The following is a 14133-nucleotide window of genomic DNA, read 5'->3' on the forward strand; positions in this document are numbered from 1 at the left end:
GCTGGGGGGGGGTGTGACGGAGCGGCGCGGTCAGAGAGGTGACCCCACACCTCATGAGGTCACCCCTCATCCTGCGAGCGATCGCTTGGGGGGGGGGGTGATGGACACGGAGCGGTCAGAGAGGGGACGTCACACCTCATGTGGTCACCCCTCATCCTGGGAGCGATCGCTTGGGGGGGGGGTGATGGACACAGAGCGGCGCGGTCAGAGAGGTGACGTCACACTTCATGTGGTCACCCCTCATCCTGTGAGCGATCGCTGGGGGGAGATGACGGACATGGAGTGGCGCGGTCAGAGAGGGGACGTCACACTTCTGGTTTTGTTAGTTGTTTTTTAGGTTAGGGTTTCTTTTTAAAAAACATACATCTGGTTCAATACATACAAATTTCCTTCATCCAGCAGTAAAACACATGGAAATCTGAAGACATTAAAAAAATAATTAAAAAGAAGAGATTCTGTGAAGTGACGCAGCGACGCGCTCTCCACGTACTTTGGTAGCACCACCTGGCGGGTTTGGTAGCAGCAGAAGCACCTTGTATACTGAGACTCCACCTGACTCTGTCTTTCCTTAGTTTTTTTCGATAGTCTCTTTGCTCGCCCCAGTTTTGGCTGTTGGGGAGCGCTGCCCCCCCCTAGGACGGGCACTCTCTGGTGTCGTGCGCTGCCTCCGCGCGGTGCTTCAGGTCTATGGGCTGGCGCGGCTGATCAGATGGTCGGCCGTTTACAAGCACCAGGTTTTTGATGCATCCGGTAATACCAGCGGAGAACTTCCCTCCTGTCGTCCGCTGCACATCGGGGGCTCCGCCTGGAATGAGGAAGAGGTCAGGATTTGTGAGTCATGTGACAGACGTGCGGGCGGCCGGTGCAGGGACAAGTAAGAAACGTCACTAAATCTTAGAGAACGTCTCCCAGCCACACCGAAGTCTGCAGTGCGCAGGTGGTTGTGCTGTAGTGCTGCGTTATCTCATCCACCTCACACGTTATTCAGCTGGTCAGAGGTTCACATTAGCGGGAACCTCCCAACTCTCCCCCGTGGTCCTCCAGCTTCCCTCCAATGAGGGTTGTTCCTCCATAGACAGAGGTCCCGCTAGCGTGCGCGCGCGCCCCCCCCCCCCAGTTTCACATAGAGGTTTTCCCGCCATAGTACGTTACAGCGTTCGCCTCATTATCAAGGGTTGTAGTCGTAAAAATGAAATTCAACCGATCCGATTCACCAGACTTAAGAGCGCGCGCCATTCTCGACCACTGATCCCTCTCATTTCATTGGTGCAAAATCCGCCGTTACTATTAAACGTGGGCCAGTATTTTATATTGAGATTTTTTTATTTTTGGCCATTTTTTAAAAAGCGTGAGAGCCGCGCCGTTCTCCTCAGCATCAGATCGTAGACTGAACCGGCAATGAGTAAATCTACCCCGTCCCCCAGAGCAACCAATCAGATGGCAGATCTCGTTCCTGCATTTCGTGGCTGCAGTGAGATTTCTATTGTTCCTTATGGGTAAATAATGCAGGACACGTCACCGGAGCAGCCGCTCGCCGCGCGACTCAACTTTTCCTGGTATGGAATAATATAGGACCCCGCTGTACAGCCGCACCTGCCGCCCCATCACCTCCCCCTGTTATACCTCGCAGGGATCTGTGACCAATTTACTCACCCAGATAAACCTTGGCCTTGGTGTCCACCATGATATTTTTGCCCGGCGAGCTTCCAGAGATGACTTCTTCTCCGTCAATGTGAACTGAGCCGGACTTCCCCTCCCTGGCAAGAAAAGGGCGTTATTATTATTAGTGCGATCCCTCCGCAGTGTCCCCCAATGTAAACCCCCCCCCCTCGATATGTGGAAATTGCTGCAGCCTCGGAAATGTCTGTCGTGACAAAGTTTCTGGCAGCGTCTGCGCTTGTTCCTCTGGATCCGCAGCGAGAAGCGTTCACAGCCGCCATTTTTGTTTTGATTTTGTAAAAACCGTAAAATTTGGTGAAACAAAAACGCTACATGTGAATCCCGAGTCACTGTGGACATGGCGGCCAAAGATGGCGGACGGTCCGTGTGAAGAGGTTGCGCCAGGTTGGGAGGTCCACGCCATCTTCTCAGGGTCGTCTTCCTCCAGACAAGGAACACGGAGCAGAATAAGGCCGGGTTCACACTGAGTTTTTTGCAGGCGGAATTTCTGCCTCAAAATTCCCTTTGGAAGTTTGAAGCAGATTTTCCTCTCCCTGCATGGCGCAAAAATGTTTCGCCCGCGGCCATTGAGCGCCGCGGGCATAAAACGCAGCGAAATACGCTTTCTCTGCCTCCCGTTGAAGTCAATGGGAGGTCAGAGGCGTAAACGCCCGAAGATTGGGCATGTCGCTTCTTACTCCTGTGAGACGGTTTTACTGCTCGTGGGAAAAAGACGCCTCCGCCTCCCATTGAAAACTATGGGAGGCATTTTCGGGCTCTTTTTTTACGAGCTTTGCGGTGCAGTTTCCGCGTCAAAAAACTAGTAAAAAAACTCTGTGTGAACAGGGCCTAATAGTCCTGAGACTGAGCAGATCTTGGTTCCTCTCACCTGATGGCGGTGATCTTGTGCCACTCTCCGTCATTGATGGGATCCTCCGTCATGATGTTGGCCTCGCCGCTGCCCAGCTGGTAACTGTCATGGGTGGGAATAGAAGGTTGGAGACGTGTAAAGACCCGTGAGATGGTTCAGGCGCCGTCCTGTCCGAATCCTCAACCTCACTCACCTGAAGAGGAGACGTCCGTCCCGCAGCCCCAGGCTGATAAAGTCCCTCTCTCTACCTTGTCCCTTCTCCTCCTGTCAAAGGAAAAAGCCCATGAAGAAATGATCTGCAGCCGACATCACACGAGGGGGCCACATCACACGAGGGGGCCACATCACACGGGGGGGCCACATCACACGGGGGGGCCACATCACATGGGGGGGCCACATCACACGGGGGGGCCACATCACACGGGGGGGCCACATCACACGGGGGGGGCCACATCACACGGGGGGGCCACATCACACGGGGGGCCAAATCACACGGGGGGGCCACATCACACGGGGGGGCCACATCACACGAGGGGCCACATCACACGGGGGCCACATCACCTTATAGTATCACTGCTCCTGCTCTGCATACAGGACTAACATCAGACTTGTTAGTAAATCTTTGTCTCGTATCATTGGAATAACTTATTAGTTTGGTGCTCGAGTCATAACCTTCCCTAATGGGACCTGGATTTAGAAGCTTCATTGATGGGATCGCCGTGATCGCTGTGATCGCAGACCCTTGTATAGCCTCCTGTGCAGTCTAGATGAGAGCACCGAATACAGAGACCAGACCTCGGACACCGATCACAATGTAGTATATAATATTGATTACCCGGCGCTGAATCACGGAACGGAAACGAACAAATACTGTAATAACGGCCTCCCAGAGGAACACCGCCGCAGTCTATAGGCCGGGGCTGCGGAGTTAAAAAGTAATTGGTAAAAGCCACAAGGATTCAAATAAATGGATAAACGCTCAGCCTGTCAGTCCTCACAGTCCAGGTAAACACGCCGCGTATCACATGACGACCTCGCCATGTTTGTCTCCGTGTCACACGTGGACGCGCAGCGTTGGCAATAAACGGCGTTACTCCATGGGAAGTGGTTGGGTTGTCAGTCCAGCCTAATACTGGGAAATAGCAGGAGGAGTTTGATAATTGCACCTGATGAGGCGACGCAGTGAATTGGGAACCGACGTCCGAAAGCTGAAGGTGAACAAAACGAGCGACTAATCTGCGCCTGCCCCGGACTGCGTGGCGCTCCGTGGACTAACGCCGTGTGTCTTTTACCAATTACTTCTACTCTTTGCGGGCCTTCATCTGCTTTTATGGAATTTGGCGTGTTTTTACAGCGGATCAGTCCGTCAGAAACAGCCAGGCACCCGCAAGACAAGGCTGAAACGGTAGGTGATCGCCGGGTGACCGGTCACATGACTGTGCTGCTGGGCCTAACGGTTCTCATTTGTCAGGGCTATTTTCCTCTGGGGCTGCTAAAAAAAATAAAAATGTAAAAGTTCTAGCTGTCTGACTAGTACAAAAGAAAAATTGTCCCGGTCTTTAAAGGGGTTGTCCCACAAAAATCATTTATCACCTATTTATAGGCTGATCGCTGCGGGTCCGACGGCTGGAGACCCCACAGTCACGGGGGTCGTGTTTTGGTGGTGGACACGCGTGCGCACGGTCACTCATTCTCTATGGGGGGTGAAATCCCCGACTACAGCGTTTTGCTGCACTTTTTTCACTAGGTTTTTTATTTTTGGTCAAAATCGCTGCGTCCCGTCTATCGGAAATCAAAGACCCTGCGCCCGGTGTTACTAGAGCGAATTATTGAAGCGTTATACGCAATGTTTTGGTTTGTGATGTGTTTTTTTTTCGTTTTTTTTTTTAAACGCAGCATGTTCTGTGTGGGGCGATTTTTCTGCTATTTTACTGAAAGGCTTCTCTATACGACGCTAAAAAACACAAGTACAAAATACTAAATAAAAAATGGCGCCAAAAAAAAAGCCTGAGGTTTTACATGCAGTTTTAAACGCCAGCCAAAAACCGTATGGAGGAGGCCTAAGGGGTTAAGCGTTGGCCAGTTTCCGTGATTGAGTGTTGGGTAACCCACAAATGTTTGGATTTTCACCGATAGTTGAACCCCCGGTCGCTCTTCTTAGATTTTTGGCGTTTTGACTGCATTATAAGCTACTAAGAATAATCCCAATGTGAACGAGGCCCAAGTTCTGTGAAACCAGCGGACCGGACAGGGAATAATGTTTAGAATTGTGTTCAGCGCTGCTGAAATAATGAGAAATAAAACGTCGTCCGATGTCACTCACTACACGAACGTCTGAGCGGCGAGACTCACCCGGCCCTGCCACAGAATCACGCCCTCCGTGGACGTGCTCCGCAGCTCCAGCTCAATGGTTTCTGGGGAGTCTGGTCGGCTGGAAGAAACATGAGAGATGTAAGAGCCGTCACCCGGCCTGCAGCCCAAACATGCCCGAACATCCCACAAGAAATGTCCGTCTGGACTCGCTCACCTCCTGGGAAACATCTGCCTCGGAAGAGCAATGTAAGAGTCACCGGAGAAGGACGAGCCGTAAACCCCCGGAGCGTCTGGGGAAACACAAAATCTCATTGACGTGGTGGACGGGAAACGTTCTGATCTCCCCCAAGTCCACGTGACGAGGATCAGAGCCGATCAGCGGGAAACCCCAAGACCAGAGACAGGTAGAAGCGGAGGAACATTTATGTCTGGAGCCCAAGAACGTGATGTGGGACATTGGTCATCTCCACATTGTCCGCCACCAGGTAGACTCTCTGCACTACAAGCCCCAGCAGAACCATTTTGGCCACATCAGGTGGTATTTTTGGTCCTCAATCACAGTCTGCGCCATAAAGGCCGAAGCCCCGAATGTCCCAGATCACATTATAAATAAGGTATCAGAAAAAAATAAATTGGGGATACAATACCGTTCCCCCCACTCCCTTCGTGCACGCCGTCATCCAGGTTTGTCGATGCCGCTCCTGTACAAGTGCAAATAAGCTCATTAACACAAGAACACAGACAGAGCCAAGCTGCTCACTACACAACACGCTGTGGACACCATGACGGGCGAGGTAGTGAGTGTAGAGGGGCAAAGACGCCATGACGGGCGAGGTAGCGAGTGTAGAGGGGCAAAGACGCCATGACGGGCGAGGTAGTGAGTGTAGAGGGGCAAAGACGCAACGACGGGCGAGGTAGTGAGTGTAGAGGGGCAAAGACGCAACGACGGGCGAGGTAGTGTATGTAGAGGGGCAAAGACACCATGACGGGCGAGGTAGTGAGTGTAGAGGGGCAAAGACACCATGACGGGCGAGGTAGTGAGTGTAGAGGGGCAAAGACATAATGACGGGCGAGGTAGTGAGTGTAGAGGGGCAAAGACGCCATGACGGGCGAGGTAGTGTGTGTAGAGGGGCAAAGACACCATGACGGGCGAGGTAGTGAGTGTAGAGGGGCACAGACACCATGATGGGCGAGGTAGTGTTTGTAGAGGGGCACAGACACCATGACGGGCGAGGTAGTGTGTGTAGAGGGGCAAAGACCCCATGACGGGCGAGGGCCTGTGTGTAGAGGGGCAAATACCCCATGACGGGCGAGGGCCTGTGTGTAAAACACTGTGTCACATCTACCAAACCTTTCCTCTGCTCAGCACACTCTATGTTCTCTTCTATGTATTATTACATCTGTTTTGAGGGGTCATGTGGGAGCTCTTATTACTGGACAGCGTCACTTCCTGGCACTATGTGACGACACCTCTGCAGTGTCTTTTATACTGGAGCCCATGTCTTGTGTCCTGGTGTCGGAGTGGCCGGTGACTGGTGGGCGCCTCACCTCGCTCACAGTACGTTCCTGAGAAGCCGCCCGGGCAGTGACATCTGTTTTCTTTGCAGACGCCGCCGTTGACGCAGGGATTGGTGATTTGGCAGCGATCCTCGTGTGTTTCACAGCGGTCACCTGGAAGATGAAGATAAATAGCGGTCGTCAGGCTGGAACCAGCGCACTCAGCCTTACCGGGTGACCATGAGCGACTCCCAGCCCTGCACCCCAGACCCTACAGATACTGACCTGGCAGCCGGGCATGTTATACTCATTACAAGACCAGCAGCAGAAATGATTCGTGGCATTCTCATCTACTGGATCGGGCTTCACTGCTGCCTTTACTGAGCATCGTTCCTCTCCCCCCTAAGATGCCGGTGGCCACCACTAGGGGGCGATCAGTTTATACTTCCTATTGCACCCCTAGTGGCGCCGGGAGCGGATTTACAAGTCTGTCCGTGGAGGAACTTGACATGAAATAATTTTTTGCTGATTGGCTGCAGAGATCACATGTCAGTGCGGCACTTCATCCGTGACCGGCGGGGATTTAAGAGGGAAGTTTCTATATATCTTTTATTTTATCAAATTAGCTGCTGCTAAAATTACTTTTTCTTGTTTATTTCCCTGTGGGAGGCTGCAACGTGGGTATAGGCCCGTGCCACTAGGAGGCGACACTAGGCAGCAAGTGTTGGCTCCGCCCAGGCATGCTACGCCCCTCGCACGGACACCGGATAAATCGTTTTTAGTCCAGTGTGGTTGGAGGCAGACGTGGCGGGACACTCAGGTCTGATGCATTTTTTTGCTGCAGGTGGTTTTCAGCCCCTGCGTTCACCAGGACGTTCTCTAAACTGAATTTTCCTCCCCGCCGGTCACCCAACCGGATTTTCTCCAGGCAGAATGCCAGTGACCCCCTATTAGTGCGGGGTCACTGAAGAGGTGACCCTGACAACACCAAAGAATTTTCCTCACCCCAAAATGCCTGATCCTGAGGTTTCCTATGACCTGTCTGAGGGTTGAAGGGGGAAAATTCCCTGCCGTCAGTGGCGTAGCAACCGCTGTAGCAGCCATAGCGACTGTTAGGGAGGCCGTGCCACCCGGCTGACACATTTATGGGCCCGGCAACATGGCGCCCCGAGCGACTCCCACGTTTAATTGTATCTGCACCCTTAGGATGCAGATACAATTGAACACTATTGCAGAGCAGGGAGCTGGCTCCCTGCTCTGCAGTTTACTAGGCTACAGGCCACGTTCGGTATGACCTGCCTGGGCAGAGCCAGAACTTCTTTCTACAGGGGCCTATACCCATGATGCTGTATCCCCCAATGAATACAAACCACAAAAAAGATTTTATAGAAATCTCCCATAAAATCTTTACGATCCTTAAAATCGATTTCTTTTTAAGGAAACCGCTTTAAAGTCCGGACCCCTCCCAGGCGCTGTGCAGTTGGTTAAATGTTGTGCTTGTTTCAGCTTCACTGGATCGTATTATCTAGTGGTCAGACACCTGGACATAACGGGAATTTCACTCCTCTGTAAAACAAAAAACCAGAAGTGATGGGCTCGGTGCTCTCACCTGTGAAGCCGTCGTAGCAGAGACACTGGTACTCGTACTCTCCGGTCGGCATGCAGCGGCCTCCGTGCAGACAGGGCATGCGATCACAGGGAGAACTGTCATAGCACTGACTGATACTGTGGCTTTCTACAAAACTGTATGAAATATCCACTTCTTTTCCATTGATGGACACCTGTAAAAATAAAACAAACCTATAACCCAGACCTGCGCCCCCCAGACGCCCCCGGAGATCACTGATCATCCCTCCGCTGGCGATTATTTCGGCTGCTCTCAGAGGTCGGGGTACATTATATACTCACTTCTCCGATGCAGCCCTGATACGGCTGTGAGATGTTGACAGCGGAGGGGAGGTCCACAGAACTGTCCACGCCCCCGAGGTACATCAGAGTCTTCAAGTTCAGGCCAAGGCTTTTCCCAGGAGAGGACCTCTTAACGGCCGGAGCCCGGTCCACCTGAAGCGTTCCGTCCTTATGGATTCTTTCCGCAGACACCTTGTGCCACTGTCCCAGGATAACCGGATCAGCGCTGCGTAAGATTGCCAACCCTGCAGGAGGAGACTGAAGTCATTTCCGCCACTTCCGATGGTCGTTCTGCATCCGTTAACCCTCCATTAACCGCACTGTTCTGCATCAGTTTATATTTACGTGAATCGGAGCTGCCTGATAAATATTCTGCTCGGTGGGTTTATAATCGTGTAACTATAAGGGGCCGTGAAGATGATGATGATGAGCACATGCTACCAGTTACTACAGGCTGGATACAGGGAGGGGGTGGAATTATGAATAATCTTAAGGTAAAAGTTGAGACGTTCATGTTTTCGGCATTCACCAATTCGCTGTTGTCCATTATAAAAGCAGATGTCGCCAGATCACGTAAGGAAGAATCTGCACCAGAGAGATCAGAGAGATCGCCTTACCTGATCCCAGCTCATAGCGGAATTCCACATGACCGCCGGCTATGGTGAGCGACACAAAGTCTTCCACGGGAGCGCCCTTCCCCCCACTGAAGAATATTAGTCCGTTCGGAGACAGGGGCTTGAATTCAAGGTCCACCCGCAGATCATTGTGGATGTTGGTAAGAGATGGGTAAGAGATGTAAGAGGTTTCTCCATTAAACGAGGGTGTGTTCACCATGACGCCTGCAGGGGAGAACGTACAAGGCTGGATAACGGGCCCTTATACTACGGACACATGGGGGCCCTTATACTACGGACACATGGGGGCCCTTATACTACGGACACATGGGGGCCCTTATACTACGGACACATGGGGGCCCTTATACTACGGACACATGGGGGCCCTTATACTACGGACACATGGGGGCCCTTATACTACGGACACATGGGGACTGATTCAGGGAGATTAAGGACTGATGTGGTAATAACAGGGATGGGATAGTTACTAAGATTGTGTCTCTGAATCTACGTCATACCGTCCATGCATTTTTCTCCAGATTTTCCCAGGTGGCATCGACATGTGTATCCTGTGGCGTCCGCGCGGTTGATGCAGGTGGCTTCCGGTCCACAGGCATCTGAGAAAGAATGTAATGGAGGTGATGAGGGCAGGGCAGGGTGCGCGCTGCCCCTCCTAGGATCTGATGCCAGCGCTCAATACCTGGGTGACAGTGCACGGCCTGGGAATGTTCGCAGTTGCTGCCAGCGAAACCGGGCGGACAATCACAGATGTAACTGCTGCTCTCTGAATCCCGACATATTCCTCTGTTCTGAAAGCAGCAAAAATATTTCCAGGTTAGAAATAACTGAACGTTTCATAGACAAGAGAAGAGGCGGCGTGGATGGTAAGACCCGGGTGTGACATGTGACCTATCTGTGCCCCCTCTGTACTGTGCAGTCATGGTAAGACCCGGGTGTGACATGTGACCTCCTATCTGTGCCCCCTCTGTACTGTGCAGTCATGGTAAGACCCGGGTGTGACATGTGACCTCCTATCTGTGCCCCCTCTGTACTGTGTGCAGTCATGGTAAGACACGGGTGTGACATGTGACCTCCTATCTGTGCCCCCTCTGTACTGTGTGCAGTCATGGTAAAACCCGGGTGTGACATGTGACCTCCTATCTGTGCCCCCTCTGTACTGTGCAGTCATGGTAAGACCCGGGTGTGACATGTGACCTCCTATCTGTGCCCCCTCTGTACTGTGCAGTCATGGTAAGACCCGGGTGTGACATGTGACCTCCTATCTGTGCCACCTCTGTACTGTGTAGTCATGGTAAGACCCGGGTCTGACATGTGACCTCCTATCTGTGCCCCCTCTGTACTGTGTAGTCATGGTAAGACCCGGCTGACATGTGACCTCCTATCTGTGCCCCCTCTGTACTGTGTGCAGTCATGGTAAGACCCGGGTGTGACATGTGACCTATCTGTGCCCCCTCTGTACTGTGTGCAGTCATGGTAAGACCCGGCTGACATGTGACCTCCTATCTGTGCCCCCTCTGTACTGTGTGCAGTCATGGTAAGACCCGGGTGTGACATGTGACCTCCTATATGTGCCCCCTCTGTACTGTGTGCAGTCATGGTAAGACCCGGCTGACATGTGACCTCCTATCTGTGCCCCCTCTGTACTGTGCAGTCATGGTAAGACCCGGGTGTGACATGTGACCTCCTATCTGTGCCCCCTCTGTACTGTGTGCAGTCATGGTAAGACCCGGGTGTGACATGTGACCTCCTATCTGTGCCCCCTCTGTACTGTGCAGTCATGGTAAGACCCGGGTGTGACATGTGACCTCCTATCTGTGCCCCCTCTGTACTGTGCAGTAATGGTAAGACCTGGCTGTGTCATGGGACCTCCTATCTGTGCCACCTCTGTACTGTGCAGTCATGGTAAGACCCGAGTGTGACATGTGACCTCCTATCTGTGCCCCCTCTGTACTGTGCAGTCATGGTAAGACCCGGGTGTGACATGTGACCTCCTATCTGTGCCCCCTCTGTACTGTGTAGTCATGGTAAGACCCGGGTGTGACATGTGACCTCCTATCTGTGCCCCCTCTGTACTGTGCAGTCATGGTAAGACCCGGGTGTGACATGTGACCTCCTATCTGTGCCACCTCTGTACTGTGCAGTCATGGTAAGACCCGGGTGTGACATGTGACCTCCTATCTGTGCCCCCTCTGTACTGTGTAGTCATGGTAAGACCCGGGTGTGACATGTGACCTCCTATCTGTGCCCCCTCTGTACTGTGCAGTCATGGTAAGACCCGGGTGTGACATGTGACCTCCTATCTGTGCCCCCTCTGTACTGTGTAGTCATGGTAAGACCCGGGTGTGACATGTGACCTCCTATCTGTGCCCCCTCTGTACTGTGTGCAGTCATGGTAAGACCCGGGTGTGACATGTGACCTCCTATCTGTGCCCCCTCTGTACTGTGCAGTCATGGTAAGACCCGGGTGTGACATGTGACCTCCTATCTGTGCCCCCTCTGTACTGTGTGCAGTCATGGTAAGACCCGGGTGTGACATGTGACCTATCTGTGCCCCCTCTGTACTGTGTGCAGTCATGGTAAGACCCGGCTGACATGTGACCTCCTATCTGTGCCCCCTCTGTACTGTGTGCAGTCATGGTAAGACCCGGGTGTGACATGTGACCTCCTATCTGTGCCCCCTCTGTACTGTGTGCAGTCATGGTAAGACCCGGGTGTGAGATGTGACCTCCTATCTGTGCCCCCTCTGTACTGTGCAGTCATGGTAAGACCCGGGTGTGACATGTGACCTCCTATCTGTGCCCCCTCTGTACTGTGCAGTAATGGTAAGACCTGGCTGTGTCATGGGACCTCCTATCTGTGCCACCTCTGTACTGTGCAGTCATGGTAAGACCCGAGTGTGACATGTGACCTCCTATCTGTGCCCCCTCTGTACTGTGCAGTCATGGTAAGACCCGGGTGTGACATGTGACCTCCTATCTGTGCCCCCTCTGTACTGTGTAGTCATGGTAAGACCCGGGTGTGACATGTGACCTCCTATCTGTGCCCCCTCTGTACTGTGCAGTCATGGTAAGACCCGGGTGTGACATGTGACCTCCTATCTGTGCCACCTCTGTACTGTGCAGTCATGGTAAGACCCGGGTGTGACATGTGACCTCCTATCTGTGCCCCCTCTGTACTGTGTAGTCATGGTAAGACCCGGGTGTGACATGTGACCTCCTATCTGTGCCCCCTCTGTACTGTGCAGTCATGGTAAGACCCGGGTGTGACATGTGACCTCCTATCTGTGCCACCTCTGTACTGTGTAGTCATGGTAAGACCCGGGTGTGACATGTGACCTCCTATCTGTGCCCCCTCTGTACTGTGCAGTCATGGTAAGACCCGGGTGTGACATGTGACCTCCTATCTGTGCCCCCTCTGTACTGTGCAGTCATGGTAAGACACGGGTGTGACATGTGACCTATCTGTGCCCCCTCTGTACTGTGTAGTCATGGTAAGACCCGGGTGTGACATGTGACCTCCTATCTGTGCCACCTCTGTACTGTGCAGTCATGGTAAGACCCGGGTGTGACATGTGACCTCCTATCTGTGCCCCCTCTGTACTGTGCAGTCATGGTAAGACCCGGGTGTGACATGTGACCTCCTATCTGTGCCCCCTCTGTACTGTGCAGTCATGGTAAGACCCGGGTGTGACATGTGACCTCCTATCTGTGCCCCCTCTGTACTGTGCAGTCATGGTAAGACCCGGCTGACATGTGACCTCCTATCTGTGCCACCTCTGTACTGTGTGCAGTCATGGTAAGACCCGGGTGTGACATGTGACCTCCTATCTGTGCCACCTCTGTACTGTGTAGTCATGGTAAGACCCGGGTGTGACATATGACCTCCTATCTGTGCCACCTCTGTACTGTGTGCAGTCATGGTAAGACCCGGGTGTGACATGTGACCACCTATCTGTGCCCCCTCTGTACTGTGCAGTCATGGTAAGACCCGGCTGACATGTGACCTCCTATCTGTGCCACCTCTGTACTGTGTGCAGTCATGGTAAGACCCGGCTGACATGTGACCTCCTATCTGTGCCCCCTCTGTACTGTGTAGTCATGGTAAGACCCGGGTGTGACATATGACCTCCTATCTGTGCCACCTCTGTACTGTGTGCAGTCATGGTAAGACCCGGGTGTGACATGTGACCACCTATCTGTGCCCCCTCTGTACTGTGCAGTCATGGTAAGACCCGGGTGTGACATGTGACCTCCTATCTGTGCCCCCTCTGTACTGTGCAGTCATGGTAAGACCCGGGTGTGACATGTGACCTCCTATCTGTGCCACCTCTGTACTGTGCAGTCATGGTAAGACCCGGGTGTGACATGTGACCTCCTATCTGTGCCACCTCTGTACTGTGTGCAGTCATGGTAACACCCGGGTGTGATATAGTTTACCTTGCAGGGTCGGTGCCATATAGTTTACCTTGCAGGGTCGGTCTCTACAGGTGGGGCAGTTGGAGATGCCATTTGCGGTTAGATCCAAGTCCTTGAAGATGACCTCTTCACCCTGGATAAGCAGCTGGCGGACGCAGCCTGGGGGGGGGGGGGGGGAGAGCAGCGACATGTGAGATCATCAGGTCTAAAGGATAAGGAAGAAACCGGACAAGTTCCTACTCACCCACAAACCCTCTTTTCAGGTCAGTCTTTGATACGACCTCAAAGTTTGGGTAACCTCCGAGATACAGCTCTTCATTGAGGTCCAGGCCTTGGAATTTACCCTACATGTGGGAAGAAGAAGGATGCGGAGTGTGTGAGCGGCGTACACCTCTGTCAGTGTGTATATATATATATATGTAGGTATATATATATAGTGGGTGCATTGTGTGCACTAGATTACTCTACGCAGCTAGAAGACGTCTATACACAGTGACATTGAGCGGCAGTAATGTCCGGTATGAAGCCGTCAGAACGTACCTGGGAGGTGCCATTCACCGGTGTTTGGTTGTCCACGATCAGTGATCCTTGGTTCAGATTTCTATAGAGCGTCACAGTATGGAACTCACCCAGGCTTATGGGTATTGGATAACGGATTGTCGCCATCCCCGAACCTGCGTCAAATCTGTAATGACACACGAGAGACGTCACTGGGTCTGAAGCTTCATAGATGACACAGAAGGGAACAGCAGCCAATGGGATCATGGACTAAATCCATAAACCGAACACTGAAGCCTCTCGAAAAAGAAGCGTGTCCTGCAGCGGCGGCGGCTCA

General features: G+C 52.6%; 1 protein-coding gene across 1 annotated transcript in view; it reads right to left on the minus strand.

The window, feature by feature from the left end:
* Nucleotides 1–317: 317 nt before the first annotated feature.
* The window catches only part of HSPG2 (heparan sulfate proteoglycan 2), a 198494-nt gene continuing 184678 nt past the window's right edge, over nt 318–14133 (minus strand). Inside the window, exons 76-91 of the mRNA XM_075840580.1 lie at nt 13839–13983; nt 13543–13642; nt 13348–13457; nt 9563–9671; nt 9381–9479; nt 8866–9087; nt 8249–8493; nt 7950–8121; nt 6392–6514; nt 5491–5544; nt 5058–5133; nt 4883–4961; nt 2724–2794; nt 2549–2632; nt 1654–1757; nt 318–805 (exon numbers count right to left, since the gene is read on the minus strand). Of these exons, the coding sequence (XP_075696695.1) occupies nt 633–805; nt 1654–1757; nt 2549–2632; nt 2724–2794; nt 4883–4961; nt 5058–5133; nt 5491–5544; nt 6392–6514; nt 7950–8121; nt 8249–8493; nt 8866–9087; nt 9381–9479; nt 9563–9671; nt 13348–13457; nt 13543–13642; nt 13839–13983 (1966 nt within the window). The 3' untranslated portion in view covers nt 318–632. The remainder of the gene's footprint in view (nt 806–1653; nt 1758–2548; nt 2633–2723; nt 2795–4882; nt 4962–5057; nt 5134–5490; nt 5545–6391; nt 6515–7949; nt 8122–8248; nt 8494–8865; nt 9088–9380; nt 9480–9562; nt 9672–13347; nt 13458–13542; nt 13643–13838; nt 13984–14133) is intronic.

The sequence above is a fragment of the Rhinoderma darwinii genome, chromosome 10 (genome assembly GCF_050947455.1).
Source record: "Rhinoderma darwinii isolate aRhiDar2 chromosome 10, aRhiDar2.hap1, whole genome shotgun sequence".
Taxonomy (NCBI): domain Eukaryota; kingdom Metazoa; phylum Chordata; class Amphibia; order Anura; family Rhinodermatidae; genus Rhinoderma; species Rhinoderma darwinii.